At 37.4% G+C, this 22,218-nt stretch overlaps 2 protein-coding genes across 5 annotated transcripts in view; one reads left to right on the forward strand and one right to left on the reverse strand.

The window, feature by feature from the left end:
* Positions 1-326: 326 nt before the first annotated feature.
* Positions 327-10,260, reverse strand: LOC306882980 (ubiquitin-conjugating enzyme E2 D2). Its single transcript, XM_079438019.1, has 7 exons — positions 9,820-10,260; positions 8,519-8,582; positions 7,211-7,242; positions 5,662-5,739; positions 5,175-5,280; positions 4,154-4,247; positions 327-1,477 (listed from the first exon to the last, which is right to left on the reverse strand). The coding sequence occupies exons 1-7, from the start codon at positions 9,841-9,843 to the stop codon at positions 1,432-1,434; spliced, it is 444 nt and encodes a 147-aa protein (XP_079294145.1). The 5' UTR covers positions 9,844-10,260; the 3' UTR covers positions 327-1,431.
* Positions 10,261-11,688: 1,428 nt separating this feature from the next.
* Positions 11,689-22,218, forward strand: part of LOC306883163 (protein phosphatase 3 catalytic subunit alpha-like) — a 50,804-nt gene continuing 40,274 nt past the window's right edge. Inside the window, exon 1 of one of the 4 annotated variants that reach the window (XM_079438281.1) lies at positions 11,689-12,088. In XM_079438281.1, coding sequence (XP_079294407.1) covers positions 12,031-12,088 — 58 coding nt within the window. In that variant the 5' untranslated portion in view covers positions 11,689-12,030. Of the gene's footprint in view, positions 12,089-14,410; positions 14,539-22,218 lie in introns of those variants that run through there. The other 3 variants (XM_079438283.1, XM_079438284.1, XM_079438282.1) reach the window with 3 other exon arrangements.

Raw genomic sequence — 22,218 nt, forward strand, 5'->3', positions numbered from 1 at the left:
TCCACCACACCAAATGGGGAAAAGGCTCCTATAAAAGGTTTTTGCACAACTTGCTGCTCAAAAATCCCTTGCAACTTTGTTTTACTATAGTACAGTAACTGTGACAGTGGCCGCGATGAAGCACATAAAGCAATCATTGCACATTTGTTTTCTATCGAAAGAACAACCGAATGGACAAGCAGAAGAGATCAGAGAAATATTCCTTTTTCAACAGAGCTTTCGAAAGCCTTGAGGATTAAAATCCCAAGAGGACATAGTTCCTCACATGCAGTGTTTACAACTCTTTTTCACAAACACGTAGGGAAAAACCATGCAGAAACAAAGCATTTCAGACTTTAGTAATCATTTTATTACACAGTTTTAATCAACACACAAAGCTCAACGAGCCTGTCAGGAAATTAAATATACAGAAGTTTGTCTGTGAGGAGTTTGTGTCCTCTCACCCAGGGACCCAATCGAGTCTGGCTGAACCATGTTAGCATCTAATTCAACAAGAGCAGGAAAAAAATAAAAAAATAAAATAAAAAAAGCAACCTAAGAGTTATAAGGGTGGTTTGGGGGAGAGAGAGGAGGGGAAAAAAAATACCAGTAAGACATGTTATAGAGACTGCTTTAAATAACTGGTCCGAAACTCTCCATGTGGTTAATGTTTGTGAAGTTGGTCATGGCTAAGGAAAGGGGTAGAGACAGTCTTTGCAATGACAAATGGAAACAAAATATATATTCATAGTTTTCAAGTCCATTAGAATACTCCGGAGGAGAGGACAGGAGGTCCACTTTCCTTTAATTAACTGCTATGATTTTAAAAGAATTCCTTATAGATTTTATACAAAAAAAGATAGCCAGCATACACCTCCCTTCTCTGCAATATAAAAAACAAAAAAAAAACAAACAAAAAAAAAAAACACTTCCTGATCCAATGTACAGTTGGAAGCCCAGGAAATGGAAATGAAAAAGTAAACTGTAAAAAACATATCCCTCTATGTCCAGACTATCACAAATTGAAGGGAGAAAACAAAATTATAATAATATAGCCCTCCCTTCCCAGTTCTTAAAAACAACAAGGAATGCTTTTAGAGCCATAAACATCTACAGCAAAATTGATACGGACTGATCCTAAGCAGCGGGTACGTCGCAATAGCAACGGAGAAGGAAAAGCAGGAGCTGTTGAGTGGAGGTTTGCATTTGGGGAGAAAAAGGAGCTACAGTTGTAGTTTGAGTATGTACACCATGGCTGCCAGAGGGCTAAGAGTAGGGGGAGGTGCTCTGGTGAGGGGAGGCGTGGCTTAAAGAAAGCACTCCAATGGAAACCAACAAGATCTGTTTTTTTCTTAAGCTTTTTTTCTTTTTTATCTTTTGAACGTTCAAAATCTCCCCTAACCTTAAGATGGAGAGGTGTAATTTTCTCCCATCATGATTCTTACTCCAAAACTACATTGCATACTTTTGTGTCCATTCCCGAGCTATTCTGTTGTACCTGTGAAGGAAGAGAAATAAAAACATCACTAATCACATGTCAGAATGGCATTTGCATGACACATACACTATTAAAAATAAAGACTCCAAAAGCAAATAAAAGAATCATTTTGGTTCCCCAAAGAATCTTTCAGTTAACAGTTCTTAAATGAACCATTATTTTCCTAGTGTGAAGATTTTAAAAATCTAAAAAAATATTTTTTCACTACATAAATAACCTTTTGTACAATAGAAGGATTCCATTGATACTAAAGTTTCTTCATGGAACCATAGATGCCAATAAAGAACTTATTTTTTAAGTTTAATGCAAGCAACCTGTTGTTGAAAGATGTGTATGTGAAGAACAAAAGAAGTTATCTAAAAGAAAAATATGAATTGTCCCCTTTGTCACTGTCAATAGCCCTCTTCATGTTTTAAAGGAAATTTTGAAAAAGTTGGGCATCACCAATAACTTAACATCTATTACAAAGGAACTCTTCAGTATTCCCTTGAGTTCTTACCAGGGTTATTATAGTTTTGCATTTTTCATTAGTTTTTATTTTTATTTCGTTTTGACTTTTTGTTTTCAAATTCAGTTTAGTTTTAATTAGTTTTTAAAGTGAGTTTGCTAGTTTAGTTTAGTTTTTATTTTTTGAAAATGCTTAGTTTTAGTTTAGTTTTTATTAGTTTTAGTGTTAGTTTTAGTCTTTTTTTGTAATTTGGGTTATTTGTCAGGGGCAAGATTCAAAAAGGTCAGAAAAAGTATTGTGTAATAATAACTCAACAAAACCATCATACAATTTTAGAAAATATGTATTCAACAATAACACCAGTACATAAAATGTACATATGGGCACAAATAATATGTATGTAAACCGTCTCCGCAGTAAGTGCAAAATGTGTAAGTGACGTACGTGTGCCAAGAAAAAAACAAAATAGCCAACAGACTAAAGAAGACATACATGAACCACATGTATTCAACCCATTTTTGAGCCACACAAGACATTTCTGTCAAGATTGTCAGGGAGCTCAATCTGAGAAAAGAACATAACTAATAAAAAAAAAAAATAAACTTGTGTCCCGACAAGTTCCAACATGGTAAACAGAATAATGTAAGTCCCTTGCATTAATGAATCACCTGTTTAAAATACAGCTTTTCAATTTTTTTTAGTGTGGGTGTGTGCCGTGGGTGTGTGCGTGAGTGAGTGAGCATGGGTGAGTGTTTGCGCGTGCGATCGCGAGTGAGCAAGAGTGTGTGTGTGTGTGTGTGTGTGCGAGTGAGTGAGCAAGAGTGTGTGTGCGTGTGTGTGTGTTGCTTGAGTGTGTGTGTGTGTGTGTGTGTGTGTGTGTGTGCGAGAGTGTGTGAGCATGTGTAAGAATACCTCTTACAAAATCCACACGCCGTACCAAAAAAATCTACACGTTCTAGAATCTACACACCCTACAAATACCACAGCTGTACAATTTTCACACCCTATACTAAATTTACCCTATAGCCTACAGTCAATAGCCTACTCATCTGGATTGAAGCAGCAAACATTCAGTGTAAAAGTAAAAAAATTACATAACATTATTTTATATTTGAATCACAGCTTATATAGTGTTTTGACATCGACAACCACAACCAAAAAGTGCATTTTACCTCAAACTTGCGACTAGTTAACTTTCTAAAGGAGGCATAATCGCTTCTCGGGTCAACATTAACACACTGACAAAATTATATTCAGAATTTAAAATATTTTAATTAATGTTTGATTGAATGTGTTCAAGAGGTGGAGATACCAACCTTTCGCGAACTTTCAACGTCGAACGAAGTCGTTCTCATGGAGACGCGGTGTGCACGGAGGGGAGGGGCTGTGTGTGTGTGTGTGTGTGCGCGCGCATATGAGAGACACATGAGTGACAGAGAGGCGGAGGGAGAGCAGGGAAAGGAAATGCAGCTGAACGAATACGCTGCATGTTCTAAATAGCGTTAAAAATTAAAGACCTTGACAAAGACGAAAACTAAGGACATTTACTCTATAATTTTATTTTATTTTAGTTAGTTTTGCCAAACACACATTACAGTTTTAGTTAGTTATCGTTTTTTTGTAATGCCTCGTTTTTATTTTTATTTCAGTTAACGACAATGTTTTTTCCCACCTAGTTTTCGTTTTTTCGTTCGTTTTCGTTAACGATTATAACCTTGGTTCTTACAAGGTCCTGCCCTCAACCTCAATTGCTTTTTCCACCCACATTTGCCAATAACACCAGTTTAAAACAATAAGGATCTAATGGGAGTCTGCTGGCATTTAATTCCCTTGTCTGTTGAATTTGATTAGAATCATCCTCCAGTTCAAATTATTACACCCGGCTCAGTCTGGTTTAGATAAAATAAAACACTGTTGCTCGTTGAGCTATTGAAGCCTGCTTTTTGGAATTACAGCAAGATGCAAACATTTTGATTTTTGCTGTCTCTACTTCTGTCAACTTCAAAGCTCAGTAACAGTAAAAGTAAATTATTCACAAAACAGGACTTCAGAATGTCACCATATAAACAACATCCCCAGGGAAGAAAGGTGACAAGTGTCATAACAGGAAACTGCATAGACAATAACGTAGCTAATAATGCAAATGACTGCATGACAGCACCTATGGGGAAGAGCATTAGGGCAAACAAAGTGTGCGGTAGAGATCTAGAGCAGAAGAGGACACTCACTTTTCCCTGTCAGTCTTGTAAATGCGGGCGATCTCAGGTACTAAGGGGTCGTCCGGATTGGGGTCACACAGCAGGGAGCAGATGGACAGGAGAACTGAAGGGCAAGAAAAACATTAAAAGAAAAATACAAACAACGTTAAAAAGAACAATATACTTATTTAAACAGCTGTCATCTTATACATAGACATTCGTTTCTTCTTATATATTTTAGGCACCAAAAACCTGTTATAAACAGCTCAAATATACATGAATAAAAATATAATCAATGTAGTTGGAAATTACTCTCCAAAACACCAAACTGTCCCTAACATAACCATTTAACATGTAAATGGAAGCAAATGAATCACATTCAGTGCTAGCTGCATGCATTTACATTTAGACACTGCAGTAAATTCAGAAACCAAATTTTTTCTTTTTTTTTTCTTTTTGTTGTTGTTTGTGTAAGTTAGTTTTAAACTAAAGAATGAGATTATTATTAAAAATTCTTATGCAGCAAATGTTGTCAATGAGAAACCAGCAGCATCTTACACCCTCCTCTGGTGTAAAAGCATAACATTTAAATTTGTGTTTGAATTTTTAGTTGAACGAATATGAATACGAAATAGGATTCTGGGTGCTACATTAAAGCAGTTCTCACAGGACCTGAGCATTCAAACATCACATTTAAATATTTTGTCAACACGCTAAATTTTGTGGGTAACAAAATCTTACTAAAACCCCATTTATTCTACACCAGGGCTGTCCAAAGTCGGTCCTGGAGGACCGGTGTCCTGCAGAGTTTAGTTCCAACCCTAATTAAACACACCTGAAGCAGCTAATCAAGGTCTTACTAGGCATACTAGAAACTTCCATGCAGGTGTGTTGAGGCAAGTTGGAGCTAAACTCTGCAGGACACCGGTCCTCCAGGACTGAGTTTGGACAGCCCTGTGCTACACCATGGGAAGATATAGACAGAGGCTAAGAAACAAACATTTCCATTTAATTAATTGCTGTAAAACAATCTTTGAAAACTGAGGTGTACCTTTGGAGATGGTGAGTGCCGGTGACCACTGTGACCTCAGAATATCCAGACAAATGCTGCCATTGCTGTTGATATTTGGGTGATAGATTCTTGTGGTAAATGCAACCTGAGAAAGGAGAGAGACAAAAATAAGCATGCAAATAACAACCTTTACAGGCTAAACAGTAAAATTACAGCCAACCTCAACTCCAGCACAGTTCCTAATTACTGAAGATTGTAATCCAAACACAAGCACTGACTTCCTTCGAACACATTCCTTAAATTCATCAACAAGATTCCCTGCATTCTACAACTGCATATGATATACAGTCATGATGAGAAAAATTATATGAATATGGTGGGAGGAAAAACATTTCCTTATGTCATGACAAAGAAAGTACAGGTCGTTAAACTGGGGATTCAAAGTGACATAATTAAGCAGCTCCTGAGAATAACCAAAACACCTGAGAAGCTATGCCCGAGTCAAACAGGTGTGGATGTTACTAACCTTTGGCGGTTTGAAGGGGTAATCTGTGGGAAAGTGTATGGTCAAGAAGAACACTCCGCCCTGGTAAGGACTGTCATTCTGTAGGGTAAACATTTAATTAGCATGAATTATATTATATATATATATATATATATATATATATATATATATTAAGGAGTGGCACGGTACACAGATGTCATGGTTCGGTACGTACCTTGGTTCGGGGGTCACGGTTCGATACGATTTCGGTACAACAGGAAAGAAAAAATCTATGCTCAGTTTCTTTTCATTTATTTATTTTGAACAGACAGTAGTGCGAATTACAATTTTTTTCCACCTAGATGTGAAAATACTAAATATTACATGTTATATATATATATATATATATATATATATATATATATATATATATATATATATATATATATATATATATATATATATATATAAAATCTGTTTTGTTTTCATTGTGAGTGTACACAAATAAAAGCATACCTTTATACAGTGCTTAAGACAATAAAGTGTTTAAAGTTGATTCTGCTGGTATAAGGAACTGCTGAAGTGATCGCGCTGGAGCGCGCGCGCACAAAAAATTTAAATAAAAAATAAATAAATAAATATGCCGTTCCAGCATTGCTAACTTGACAGTGCAATTGGTACTTTATCAAAATAAAAAAAGAGTGAGCCAAACATCAGCGCACCCGCCTCTGTGTCACTGTTGGAACGCGACTGAAGTACAAAGCCTATAATTTACATAATAAATAATAGTTTAGCATTCAGATACGTTACATTGCAAATATGGAAATATTATGGAATATTTGGATTTGTGATGAATGAGAGAGGTAGGATACACGAGCACAAAGCCCCATTTCGCAAACAGTTGAGTGTGCAAGTCTTTAAAGTATACCCCTTTGTCAGTCTATGTGAGAGACGCGTTCAGAATCAGCACATGGTCACTGTCAAGTGCGCAACTCATGGTTAAGGCTAGAAGGGATACGTATGGCGCTACATGGCATTCGCTGTTCTTCTGCTGGCGGTTATCAAACAGCGTTGCATTGCTGCAGGCGCCCCTTCTGGATTGGGGGTGAATTACCTGTATTCATCGTAAGGCCTCATGCACCGAACCGAGATGTCCGTACCGTGACGGTTCGGTACGAATACATGTATCGTGCCACCCCTAATATATATATATAATATACTTTTACTTACTTATGTCATTTAGCAGATGCTTTTGTCCAAAGCGACTTACAAATAAGAAAAAGCAACTACAACTAAAAGTTACAACTCTATAAATACTAGATACCCACATATTTAAGAAAATAAAGAAATTAAATAAAATTGACATGCATATAACAACATTTCAATAATAAATATATAAATGAATAAACTAAAATAAAAAGCGATACTTTTATCCCTTGCCAGTGTATACATGCATATATACACACACGAGCAATTCAAAAAGTCAAAATGATCTATATTTACTCAATATTTCAAAACAACAATATCATGCTCCAAGGGATTCCTGTAATGTTGCCGTCTACTATAGGAAACACGAAAAATAAATACTTACCGGTCCCATTATTGTGGCCTGCCAATGAAACACTGAAACAAGAAAAAAAAAAAATTCAGGGAAAGCCTTTATCAGTCACACCATGTTCATCATGTCTTTTTACAACTCAAAGAGGTAAAATTTTTGCTTGCCAGCTTAGAATCAGTCTTGTCAGAATTAAAAGAGCCCACGGAGGAATACAGTATAAAATATGATGAAGCAAATTTGGATACAATTATGTTGTCACATTTCAGTCAAATCTCTGAGGCACTAAGTGGGTCACATGGTTGTATGAGTCAGTTTAAAAAAGTAGTGACTCTTTTGAGGGATGCTATATATGCTATTTGTCGGTTCAAACAATCTGTCGTCTTGTGGCTGAGATTCACACTAAATATAGATGAGCACCATCTATCACAGGACACACAGAAAACACGATCAGACAGAAAAAAGCACTTCTGACAGTATGTGTTTGAAGCTACGATGACATTCAGTTCCTATAAGTGCTGTATACATAAGACACCTTGCAGAGCTGATTCTATTAAACTAGGCAATAATAATAATTAAAAAAACACCTCAACAAAAGTAGTGACAAGTAACTAGCTGTTACACCACAACATACCAGTATTTCTCCTCAAACGTAACATACATACATACATACATATAGAGGCCTCTACTATATTTGAACTATAACCATATTCTATAAGGTTGATGAAAAAGATCTGAAGATCGCCATTACACTCATGGTGCTCCCCAGTCAAAAATTACCAGCCAATATAAGATTTCTTAGAAACGTATGCTATATTATTACTTGGGACACAATCTTTTCATTAACTTGTTTTCCTTCAATCAGTGCAGGTTTTGTGTTTGCTTTTGGACCTGATTGATCATAGACAACACTGATTAAAGCTTATGTACCTCAGTTTGAGTAGGGGAAAAAAAGCATCATTTATGATTCATTTTGACATAGATTCACCCACAAACTGATGTGCATAAGATTGGATCAATGAGGACTACAGCCAATCAATTGGCTGTGGTAATTGAAAGAAAACAAGTTGACAAAAACATTAAATCCTAGATTTGGTGAAATTGCATAATTTACACTAAAAAATGTGAAAAGACCAATCTTTGACAGAGAAACACCAAATAAATAAATAAAAATTCAGCACAGCAAGAGTTAAAAGTTGGATTTTCGTTCCACAATCAAAGCTGAAATTACAAATGGATACCTTCAAAATACCTAACTCGAATTTGAAAAAATTTTAAATAAATAAGTAAATAGATAATTCACTAGTTTATCAAATTCATTGGTGGGCAAAACGAGTTACTTACTGTCATCCCCTACTGGGCCCGCTGAACACTGAGCAGGTGGGTCACGGCCCAAATCATGCAGCTCCTGCAACACACCAGAAACAAAGTAGCAGTTTAAAAACGGTTCACCTATCAAGACTTTAAAACCAGCAAGTAAAGCTCTGCATCACCTGTACCGATCCCTTCCTGAAACACCTGCAGTGCACGCTGCTGACAATGAAGCACCAAAAATGAAACTGAGAAACTGACACCGAAACTTAATACTACAAATATCTGTGCATTTGATAAAGTTACAGTAAAATACATAGAACAAACGCAATGGATGGATCATTTAGAGAATAAAGAGGTCAATATCAAATCAGACACACAACAGTCTGTGTAATGGAGTTATTGCTACTGTAATGACATGAGAGGTGACCACAGCTTATGTAACTCATTTTTTCCGGGTTAGTCTGTTCTACTGAAACCCAAGAGTATTGAAACAATCAAAACAGTCAGAAAAGCACAATAAGGGGGTCTGAAGTGTAAATATGAATGCTTTGGACCACGTTCATAACACCAATTTGCTTGCGCCACGAGCTAACCTCAAATCTCCAGATACATAATGTGCGAGTTTGACTATAAAAAATAACGGACGCACTAAAGGACCAAATCTGTTCGATGTTAGCGATGAGAAACAGATATACAATATAAACAACACCAATACATCCTGAAAATGATTTAAAACATTAACGCGATGGCAAACTGAGGCCAGATACCTCTAACATTACCGGAGCGGTTAGCCAGTTAACAACCCAAAACAACACGAAATAAAGAAGTATAATATAATACCGTACACTAATATATTAATAGTAAAAATACAGTAAATTGACTAAGTTGCGGTGGATATAAACGATCTTTGTTCAAGGTTTCCAAAAGGGCCTTTAGCATTGGTGCCAACGAGGGGTTAGCATGCTAACACGTTATGATCTTCCATTAATCCTTAAGTGAGCCATTTCAACCCGACTTCAATTTCAAATGACTATTTATATCCGTGTAAGATAAACACGAGAAGGGAAATACTAAAGCAATGACCGAATGTACATTTTATATCAGTCACACACAGTTCGACGGAGGGTCGCTAGCTATCATGCTAACCGTTAGCCCGGGCCGAACCGCCGAACAGGGGTGCTTTACTACACTTGTCATCTCACCAGTGCCACACTTTACACGTTTAACTGCTCAATAACATCCCTTAAATTTCCTTTCCGACGTAAATGAGGAAGGATGGTGCGTTTTCAAAGCGGAATAGGGCAATGGCGCCCGTGACTTCCTTCTCTTACCTTGTGGATTCTTTTCAGAGCCATTGTTGTGCTGTTACTGCTGTCAAAAACACACAAAACCCGCCTTATACTCGATTAAAACAGCGCTTCTTCAATTTTGATGCGACCAACCCCTCCGGTGTCTTAATAAGGGACGCCTTGGGGTAATAATTCAGTTGGTGTTCTGTGTGTGACGGAGCCGGTTGGTGTAATTTGAAGGCGAAACTGAAAGGTGGTGCTGGTAGCGGTTCGGTCTTCCTCCTGCGGCAGCGGCAGCGAGCAGCTACCGCATCACGCACTCTGCGCTGCTCTAATCAGATCCTTCCGCCAATGGACGCAGTCGACGGGGACAGATTGCGCGTCGACGCCAGTTGCTAGATAGTGCGGTAGTGAATCAAGAAACTGATGCAATAACGGGACCAAAATGGCGGATCGCGCTCAGCGACTTCAACGCTTGAGCCCCAATGAAAGCCTGTGTTTGAACGCTTCCATTTCGAGCCGACAAACGAGCTTGATGATCAGCTCAGTAATATAATGGGGGAGATTTAGGAGGATATAAGTATGATATGTCGAGATGTTTATTGTAAGTGGTGTTCATACGACTCGTATTCATATGAGCAAAACAGTTTATGCAATTTTAATATGAATGGCAATAACACACATACCCTCAATCAGAGGAAGTTTCACCAGTGCGGAGGGATATTTGACAAGTTAATGGTTTATCGCGGCAAAATACGAGATTATCGTCCATAGATGAGGGAATGTGTGTGTAACCAAGGACCACTGCTGTGCATAATTTTTTATTATTTTAACTAATTATTTTAACCATGCCACATTAGTCTGTATGCACTTTACAGGTATGTTTTTTGTTAAATGTTTATTCCTGCATGACCTCTATAGCCCAAATACAAACATGCATACTTTTTCATTAAATCATCTATCTATCTATCTATCTATCTATCTATCTATCTATCTATCTATCTATCTATCTATCTATCTATCTATCTATATGATCTGACTTAATCTGATGCATTGTAATTATTTATTGCTTTACCTGCTTTTGTTCTCATTTCTAATATTTGATTGTCCAAACAATTAATAGCAAATATTTGTAGGCTGCTTTTGTCTGATCCTCACATAATCCTGATTACACAAATCCAAAAAGATCAAACTATTGGCCTATATTCCTAAAATACCCTGTTTCATTGTGATATCTTTATCCTTTTGCACAGGTTTATGCCCTCTACCCCATTCAGACAATCACATTCATTGCAAAAAACAAAAACAGGCCTTTAGGCCTAATGGTGGAATAGAACAGAACAGTGCTAACACACTGGTTTAAAGGAAATAGTCAACGGTACAGCACAAAAATAATGCTGATTATTAATACATGACAACAAAATAGTGCAAAATAGAGTGATGAAAGCTATGTTGTGGTGATACCATGGTAAAGTGATACTTTGATGTAGAACTTGCTATTGAATGACTATCATACATTAATTACATGCAATTCTATAGAAATGAAAAGAATAACATTGTATTACCATGGTAGCCTACATGTTCAAAAGTCCATGGTATTACTATGGTGCAGTGACCAAAAACAATGAAACTATCTATTAGATAGATAGATAGATATGATATGATAGATATAAGATATGATAAAAAAAAAACCCCGCAGATAACAGAAGCTGGGTTGTTCTTGCAACATTCATAATACTGTAAGATTCCTACGCCGCCTTCTGACTTTCTACGCCATGAAGCATTAAAAAGACTGACGTCAATAAAGCAGCAACAAAGCCTGGGTGCGCGCGCTCTCTCTCTCATCTCGTGCGCAGGGAAACCCCGAATCAGCCTCCGCGTGATGGCAGTATGAGGCAGTCCCTGCAAGCCAGAGCGTGGGAGTTCCTGTCTTCGCCATGTCGGGGTGGTGCTGCAACGCGCTGAGGATACCCTGAACCGAGCAGAAGTCTCCCAGCCCCCCTCCTGCTGCTCCATCCATCCATCTATCTCTCTACCCATCCGCCCCCACACGGCACCAGGCAGAGTCCAGCATCTCCAGCATAACAGTTTTCCAGGATCAACTGCGACACATCTTTCCCCCTGACCGACGGTGGACGTTGGAGAGACGCACCAAGTGATGCGGCTTCTGCAGCCCGCGCATCCCGCAGCACCGAAGACCGCACGCTCACCCGTTAGGAGTAGGCGCACTTTCCCCGTTATCTACAACAACCCATGAGAATGTCCAGCGCAGACATCATGGGTTTAAACCCTACCGACCGCCTGATCAAATGTAAGTGCATTGTGTTGTGTACCTTTTTAATCGTACTCAGCATTTTTAAGCATGCAGCGTTATGTGCGAACGTGCATGTTTCGCGATGATTCTGTTTCTGTGATGATGCGCTGTAAGGAAAATAGTTTTATCGAAGATTTCTTGAAAACCTCATACGTCATGCATCAGTGATTGATCAGTGATCAAAGGATGCTTCAGATGGTGTGTTTGCATCCAAAAAACTCTTTCCATTATATGAGATTGGCAACCCATTAAGGTTCCCTGCTCAGCGATGCTGATGCAGGAGAGGTACGGCAAGCCACTTTAACATTTTGTTCCCTAAAACTAATATTTTTATCTTAGCCAATTAGTAGCAAGTGCTTATTTACTACATTCTACACAGTAAAAATAACTTTTCAAAGTTGTAAATAAAAGATTATTGGAGTAAGTTTTTCAAGAAAATACAAATTCAGTGTTTCAAAATGTAAAGTTTAATTCAATGTGTTCCCTAACATTTCTATGTAATTGTAATATTTAGTACCAGTGAAAATTCTTTCTACACATTTGTTCAGTGTATTGTTTATTTTTTGCAACTAGTCACTTAAAAGCATTTCAATAGTAATCTCAAAAGTAAATAGAAAAAAAAAGTTGATAACTAGTGAAATAACAACTAAATAGTAACTAAATGGGTATGTAATAAGTGCAATAAAACTGAAATACACATTTTTTTTTCAGATGTAATTACCCTAAAACAGGGGTCGGCAAGTAAGTTTGGCATCGGGCCAAGAAAATAATTCACCACTAGATAGCGGGCAGAACATATAGTCAAAGGATAATTTAAGCTATTAATGGATGAAAAATGCAACCAGAATTGCCTGTGACAGACTGTTACAGTGTATTTTGTAACTGGTAGTGAGTGTGTAAAATCCTGCGACAGTCATTAACAAAAAGCCAGTGGAGCGTCAACAATTTCTCCTCCGAGCATTTAATAATCACTCCGCTCCCGCTCCACTCCGCGCTCACTGATATCAGAAACACCGCTCCGCGTCTAAAGTATTTCACTAAGTTTGAAATATCACAGTTCTATGCCCGTTTCCGTCACTGAATAAAAAATAAAAAAAGGTTATTGCGACTTTTTATCTCACAGTTCTGACCCTTTTTTTCCCAGAATTGTGAGATATAATTCGCAATTCAGACTTTTTTTCTCGCAATTCTAACCTTTTTTTTCAGAATTGTGAGATATAAACTCGCAATTGGGAGTTATAAAGTAAGAATAGCGAGTTAAAGCCCAGTTTTGAGGGGGAAAAAGACTGATATGTTCTCAGAATTGCGAGTTTATATCTCACAATTATGACTTTTTAACTCACAATTACAAAAAACAAATAAATTCCTTGAGAAATATAACTTCTGGCTCATGTCCACTGCAGTCATCATAGCCTTCACATTCTTTCTGATTTGAGTGATCCTTTCCTGTCTAGCTAAATATGTTTAACGTGAATTCTTGCTAAATGCAGTTATATTACGGGTCGTTGGCATGAATTGTACTCGTGAAGGAGCGGTGATGGAGCGCTCTTGGAGCGAGTGAAAACCATGATGCTCACTTGATCACTTTTGGCTCTCTTGCCGCCTGTTGCCGACCACTGCCCTAAATCAAAGATTACTAGAGGATGTTTTAAAAGAAAATACCATTTGACTCAGTGTTTCTACTTCAAAATGACACATTTAATTCAATGTGTTACTTGCTCTTTCTTTGTAAAGAAAGAGCCTGTGGAAGTCGTGGCCTAATGGTTAGAGAGTCGGACTCGTAATCGAAAGGTTGCGGGTTCGAGCCCCCGGCCGGCAGGGATAGTGATAGTGATAGTGGGGGGAGTGAATGTACAGCGCTCAATGTACACTTGAGCAAGGCACCGAACCCCCAACTGTTCCCCGGGCGCTGCAGCATGGCTGCCCACTGCTCCGGGTGTGTGTTCACGGTGTGTGTGTGTGTGTGTGCATTTGTTCACTATGTATCACTAACTTGGATGGGTTAAACGCAGAGCACCAATTTCGAGTATGGGTCACCATACTTGACAATACGTCACGACTTTAAATATTTGTGAATTTACTAGCAATTTCTGAGTGAATGTTGTTTTTACACCTTTTTTTGTTGTTGTTGCTGTTGTTGATAGTCACTAGAATAGGTACTAGAATCTATATTATATATATACATGTAGTAATTAAAACTAAATAGCAGTCCTATAAATCTAAGAAACCGTTTTAAAGAATAAAAGTGAAACGGCTTGCCACATATGGATCGCATCGACGGCTGCGCGCGCCTGCTGGTGGATGGATGAACTGTTATACAGTGCCAGGTTACCAGAGAGAGCGAGAGAGATAGAGGGGGGGAGGAGAGCAAAAGAGAGAGATTAACATCTCGATCCAATGAAATATTTTTGGCAGTTTGAGGATGACAGCGAAAGGACGACTTAAAGGTAGCGTGGCTTTTGCATTGCATTCCTGCATTGTTTCATGCATCTCCTTGCGCTCGCCCATTCGCATCTTTTACTCCAATGTCAGTGCGCGCGCTTGTCGGGTAGCTACCAGCGCTCGGATAACCAGGTGATCTCGTGAGTTACCGTATCGATTGTGCGTGTAATGATGTGAATTGTGCAATGCCTCGAGACCTTGCACGAGTACACTCTTGTCATGCGGGGGAAATGCGCTGAGATGCTCGCAATGTCAGTTCGTGCACCGACATGCACATCCTTGCATAGACGGCCTATGAGGGCATTTCAGTGTATCATTCCGAAGCTGTTAATCGATTCGTTGGTGAAGCGTTACACACTGTAAACAAGGCTGCACATAGAGGATGCGCTGCAAACAGAAATCCCAGTGGCATTAAAGCGAAATGTTATTGCAGAAAAACAAGTTGCATTGCAGTACTATATATTTCATGTGATGTGATGCATAACTACGTTAAGAGACTATGCAAATCCATCATAACTAGCCTATACCAATGCATGCATGCACGCACTGTAATCTTTGCAAAATTTAAAACCATATTTATATTTCCAGTTTTTGCAATAGACAATAAATATATAAGAAAAAAAAGTAACAAATAGAATGGCAAATATAGTGAACATGTGGGCTTTACAGCATCACCGGCTGATGGGATAGATATATGTATGTGGATGTATAGTGTGGGCGGTTAGGGGTTAATTAGACTTCAGCATTGCCTGTGCAAACTGAAAAGCTACCCAAAAGCATCTATTCCCTGTGTATATGCGATCAATTTGTTTGGATTATGGAAAACAATAAAAGCGGACGGGGAGGCACGTTTTGGACCACCATAGTGTGTGAGCAAGCGTGGTTTGGGCAGAGAGAGAGAGGTGTTGTGTATTGTAAGGGCTATCCCTTCAACCTTGGAGTGTGGCCGCTTGTAATTATTTAGCAACATATGCCATTCTGCATTAAATAATCATAGTGCAGCATATGTGTCACATTTATGTAATATTAAACGTTAGGTATCTTGGGTACTAAGCTTTAGGGAAGGTCTGTGTGAGAGCGTGTCCAGATATAACTGGCGTACGAGGAAGGCAAAGCAGCCAGTGTGAAGGTGAGAAAGGTATGAGGAGGACACAGCGGAAGTGAGAAACTGCCTGATGGTTCATGGAAACCTTTAGGAAAAAAGTAGAGTGGGTTATCCTTGATTAGAAAAGCAGCATGGTGCATTTGATATATATGCATATATTGCATGGTATTTATATATGCTCCAGTGTAGGTCAGACAATGCTATGATATTACCATGGTACATATCCAAAAATTCAAGAAACATGCTACAAAGACATGACATTACCATGGTACATTTTTGTTACACTTAAATTAAACCAAAAAGTACTATGATTTTGAACATATACCATGTAGATACCAGGGTACATGAATTTCAGTACCATGGCATATTTCAAAGGACTATGGTATTATCATCTGATAGCATCATTGTACTATGGTACAACCACATAGCTTGTTTGTAAGGTTTGGAAAACACCAAACCTGAGATTTATGTGATTTTTTTTTTGTCTATAAACGATGGTAATACTGTGTGGTACCAATATCTAATATTTGGAGGATGTGATTATTGACATGACTATTTAGAATTTGCTTGGACCGCCAAAAGTTTTAATATAGTAATGTGTCAGGAGAAAAAATAACATGGGTACATTGTACTTTAGAATACATAATAGGTGTTTTAGTAAAGTAAATTGTGTGCTTTGCATAATTATTTACATGTTACTCCAATAAAATTCAAAGAATACTATGGTATTACCATGATACTTGTGTGTCTTATGGTAATACTATGGTACCAATATCCATTGTTGGGAAGATGGAATAAGATTCCATATTTATTTAGATGTTTTTCTAAGATATCTTACCATGGGACCATGTCCGAAAAACCTATTATCACTATTGTACCATGTCCGTGGTAATACTGTAGTACTTTTTGCAAATTTTTCCATGGAGTAACAGAGAATAAAAGTGGTGCATAGAAAATGGCACGATTGAGACAAATAAAAAGTGAGTAAGCAAGTAGATTGCTTGAGATGAATTTGCTCATTTCCACAAGTTATTATGTGCTGCATTCTCCATCAGACAGAATGCGCCTCACTGCCATCTGTCTCCTCAAGGAATGTAGTAATGCGACAATAATGACTAGATTATTCTAATTGCATCATAGTGTATTTTTTATGATTGTTACTAATAGGTGTTCTTGGCCCATAGGAATGGAGAGGTTTTGAAACAGGAATATATTATTTGCATGCAGTCATAAACACATACTTTCATGGCATTATCGAAACGGCTTCAAAGATTATCGAAACGGCTTCTTCTCCAGATTTTGTGTCTGTGTTAATTCATGCATGCCTCCTGCCGAGCACGGACACGCAACATGAACGGGATGTTAAAGCCCAACACTGAAACTAAGAGAGAGTGTTGACATGAGCCTGGCGATAAATGAAACAAGAGCAGGTGAAAGAAAAGAGAGGGGGAATGTGTGAAAAGTGCGGAGGATGAGAAGTGGGAGAGACGAGGAATTAGGCACTTGACAGCAGATAGATGGATGGATGTGCATGCGCTTGTATCCCAGCAATCTTTTTCTCTCGCACACAGGGTCAAACGCTCAGGCAGTGTTTGGAATGGAATTCTAGAGTACTGCATACTGCTCAGTATATACTGAATATTGCTAACTGTGTTTAAAAAATAGTATGTGGACATTATGCAATTCTAATCAAACCAATGGTTTTTATTATATCACACTTGGAGAAAACTATCCTTATTCCAATTTATTTCAAAGTATTTGGTAGTGGATTTTATCAGCCAACAACCTGATCTGTAAATGCCATGGATACTTTTGAATGACTCTCAGTGGAGGAAAAAGTGCCTTTTGCAAGCAGAATGGTGTAGCTAACTGAACAATGCTATGCTAACTAGCCAAACCCATGTTGCACAAAGTAGTATAGGCCTTTATCACAGTCCGCGTGTCGTCACATCCGTAAAGGAATTTCTGCCTGCTTTATTGTCAATGGACAGACGCCAGTTTGGTGAAGAAAATTAAACTAATTTAGTTTAGTTGAACATTGACGCCATAAACGTCAATGTTAAAACTGCTTATTTATACTGATTCCATACCATGCATCATGTCATCCTTCCTTTTAATGTGTAACATTAGCCTGAGAGACGCAGCGCTGCCAGTCAGATCAATGAAGAGCATGCAGCTCAAGTTACTGACAGAGAAATACTCGGACTGATTTAATAAAATTTTTAATATTATTTTGTTTATTTTTGAATTATATTCATTGTGATTAACCTCCCGCTCTTGTTCACAGTATAACAATATTCAATCGTTGCACGCAATCACGGAGAATAACTTGATTAAGATGATCAAACTTATTTTTAATTATCGTCTATGGGCTGGAAATATTTATTTATTTGGACAACTTCAATTTTATGCAATTGTAGAATATTGCATCAAAGTCTGCACGTGAAAAAATGTGAGCAGTATGTTTAATACAACAAAGTTTGCCCTAAACCTTTAATTTAATCCTTCAATACAGCCTTTAGTCATAATGAATGTTTTAAGCTTTGGCTAATTTTAATGCGTATTAATGTGATATGTTGTTTGTATAGTTTTCTTGCTGTTCTGTAATGAAATAAGGTGATCAGACTGTGAAAAATTGCCTATACACAGACAGTATGGCTCACGCGCTTCTGTTTAAGTCACGAAATACGCATCGGGAAATCGTGACAACACATTCCTTCGTTTCATAATACTCAATTAATTGTTGTAAACTGAGATTGGTGTCTTTAGAAGACATATATGTGCTGAATTCTACATAAATTATCCACAACAATGCCATGCTATGGCCACAGCCATTGATAGAGGCTACAGCGGAAGTTCTTTTATGCTACTATTTGAATCTTCCACTTTTCGAACGTGGAAGTGTGATAAAGGCCTATAAGGGTACTTTTTAAGGAACATTAGTTTACTTGATGGCCATATTTACAATGCAGCTACTTCGGGCCTGCAAGACCATCTCTTATATATCTGAATGGGGAAATGCTGAAATCTCAATGGCATATTTCAAAGTCTGGCTTGTCTGATAAATGCTATTAAATAGCATTAAATAGCTTTAAAAAGGCATTAAAACCATAAAAAATATAGAATACATGCAAGCCAACAGTGTTAAATAGGATGCTTGGCATAATTATGTAGATGTTTCTTGGTACCATGTCCAAAATAACAAACCTTTACTATAGTACTGTGTAAAAAGAGAAAAACATGGTAGTACCATTACAATGTACTTAGAAAAAGTATGATAATAACATGGTGCTTTTAGTGAAGAAGATTGTGTGCTTTTCTTAATTATTTACACTTTACTCCAATAAACTTTATGGAAAACCATGGTATTACCATGACACTTTTATATGTCCTATAAACCATGGTAATACTGTGGTACTAGTGTCCAATGTTGGGAAGATGGCATACTTGGCATAATTAATTAGATGTTTTTCCAATATATTATAGTTTTACCATGGTACCATGTTCAGAAAAAAAACATGATAATACCAAAATATTGAACCTAAAAAGGCATGATAATACAATGGTGTTTTTTCGTCAAGAAGATTATTTATATATTACTCATAGACACTTCAAAGAATACCATGGTATTACCATGATACTTGTAAATATTATAAAAGAAACGTCTAATGTTGGGAAGATGGAATGGATTTTATTCAAAACATAAACTCTGAACTTAATCCTAGATGAGAAACTATAGCTTGAATAGACAAAAACAAGGACTTGACATGGAACAATAAAGTGCTTCAATACACAAGGAAAAATGTCAAGCATGAGGACTTAAATTCAAGACTGTGTTAATCACATAACATAATCAATGACATAACAGAACTGCTAAACAAGATAACAAGACAAATGGACATGAACCAGTGAGAGAACAGAACTAATATTGAGAAAAGATAATGAAAACAAGACATGAGAAACAAGCTGGAACAGGAGGTCACGTGACATGAATCAGGAAACATAACTGATACCAAACTAAAACATATGACATAAAAGTCATGACTTGATAGACCTGAACTGAATACATGAAACATGAACAAAAACCTTAGACAGGCGTGACATAAATAGCATTAAGAAATTATATTTTTCAAATCGGTCCCACCAATATGCATGTGCAGTACTAAGTGTATGCGAGTCTCAGGTTTCAATGGGAACCAGAGCTTCTAATGGCAGTGACTCTTTTATTTAGAAGGCAGGAGCCATCATATTGCGCATTGCGGTTTCTCCCATTCATTAACTTTGTCACATGACCTCATTACATACATGTTTGATCCTATTGGGATGTTCCTGCTTATGAGTTTAGAAGTCATTATTATGATGTAATTGTGTTCAAGTGATTTTGTTTTGAAAAAAAATTAATGCCTTGACCAATTTCAAAATTCTTCTCATTTTACTATTGAAATAAATTGCACATTAAGTGTGTAACTGGTGCGTTGTCACTGTATTTAACATTCTTCTTCTGCCACAGAGAATGTTGGGAAATATTTTGTCAAACAAGCCTGTTGCTTCAAAAAGCACATTAACTAGGTTTTATTCATTTACAATACACAAAATGTGTACAAATTAAAATTGTACAGAAAATATTCACAGTTACTTAATGATAACCAATACCAATTTGTTTCCACCATTATTTTTAAACACATTCATATTTACATTCCCCCAACTTAGAAAGTCAGACTCTTTTGCTGGTAATTATAAAATTTAGTGGTTTTCATATGCGGTAAATTAGTATGTTACAGTAAATGGAGTCGAGTTTAAATTTTTTGCATTTTTAATCCACTTTTCTATAAAGTCATCTTAACTCTTGGCAGTCTGTTCAAGTAATGAGGCCAGAAAAAGATGTATAGCATTGCAGCTGACGATACTTGCTTGATTTGTCACACTGGAAATGGAAGGTGAAGTACACTGCATTGTGGGATATAGTGCTCAGTGCATTGCATACTGCAGTACTCTTTTGTCTACTGCACATTTTGGCAAATGTCAAAGGTCATCCAGGTAGTTCATGCATACAGAAAATGTGCATGCTGTATGCAGACATCCTGCATACTGCAGAAATATTAAGACTAGTACTGTAATAAGATAAGAAGTATGTAGTATGCTATTCCAAAAGTAGCCAGTGTCACACACTTCAGTTCTGCTTTCAAGCATGTGAGAATGCTTTTATTAAGGACTAAAGTGCTGCACATCTAACCAGATACTGAGCTAATCAGCTTCATCGCCCACCTGAATGATGCAATGGAGAGAGAGAGCGAGAGAGAGGTAATCTCGCATCAAATGCAGTGATATAGGACTGCAGGAAAATGATGAAAACTGTTTCCTCCCACACAGATGCACAAATACACACACTCACATATGTTACGGGTCACCAGAAACGTTAACTTGAGCGCACACACACACACACACACTGATACATACAGATGTGTGTAATGGGGAACGCTCACACGCTTGACCACCTTCACACACTGCAATCTGTGTTTCACACACACACACACACACACACACACACACACACACACAGAGAGAGGATGGAAAACAAAATGCTGTCATCTGTGCCCTGGGCAGGACCTCCAGCTAAAATCACACTCACCCATAGTCTGTCATCCATCATTACTTTTTATATGTCATAACTTCCTTTAAAGGAATAGTACAATTCTGACATTGTTTACTTGTTTCCAAACCTGTATGCTATCTGTACAATTCATTGAAATAAAACAAAAATCATGGCCCAGTGCACCAGCTGTTGTCAACAAAAGAAAAACTTAAAGGGCTTCACAGCCCTTAAACAGGGTTTATTTATTTATTATTAATATTATTTTATAATATAATGACAAAATATGTATATTATATATACATATTTTAATATATAATCTCAAAATTTGGGGGCCAAATTGTGCTGCTCATTAAACAAGAACAGCCAACTTGAAGTTTGTATTATTATTTTTTGTTGTTGTTATTTAATCACAAAGTTTAATCATAAAGTTGTTGCTTTAATCACATTTTAAATATTAATCACAGTTTTTATCAGAAAATGCACAATTAGATTTTTTCCCTCAAGTTGTAAGCCCTATCATATTCAGATTTTTTCCTGTAAAGCAGCATCAGAATATCTCCTTTTGTGTTTGACGAACAAAACATAACAACATGCAAGTTTGTCCCAACATGAGGGTGAGTAAATAATGCCAGATTGTTCATTTTTGGCAGAACTGCTCCTTTAAACTGACACTAGACCTGGATGAGAATGCAGCAGGGTGACTGCCAGGAAATTGTAGGATATTCAGAATCATTAGTGCACAACACAGGATGTGGACCGGGGGTAAAAATAACATGCCGCCACATACAGATACCCATACGCAGATCTGGTTCAAAACAGACTAAAGGTGAAACTAGGAGAAAGAGTGGAGGAAGAGAGAAAGGATGAGTGAAACTAAATTTAGCCTCTTTAACATAAATACTTTGGTTGTGAGTTTGGAGCACAGAGGACACAGTGGATAGCGCAGAGCTGAGACCTAATGAGGCCACGCGAAAGCAGGAATGCTTC

This window comes from Barbus barbus, assembly GCF_936440315.1.
Source record: "Barbus barbus genome assembly, chromosome: 17".
NCBI classification, from domain to species: domain Eukaryota; kingdom Metazoa; phylum Chordata; class Actinopteri; order Cypriniformes; family Cyprinidae; genus Barbus; species Barbus barbus.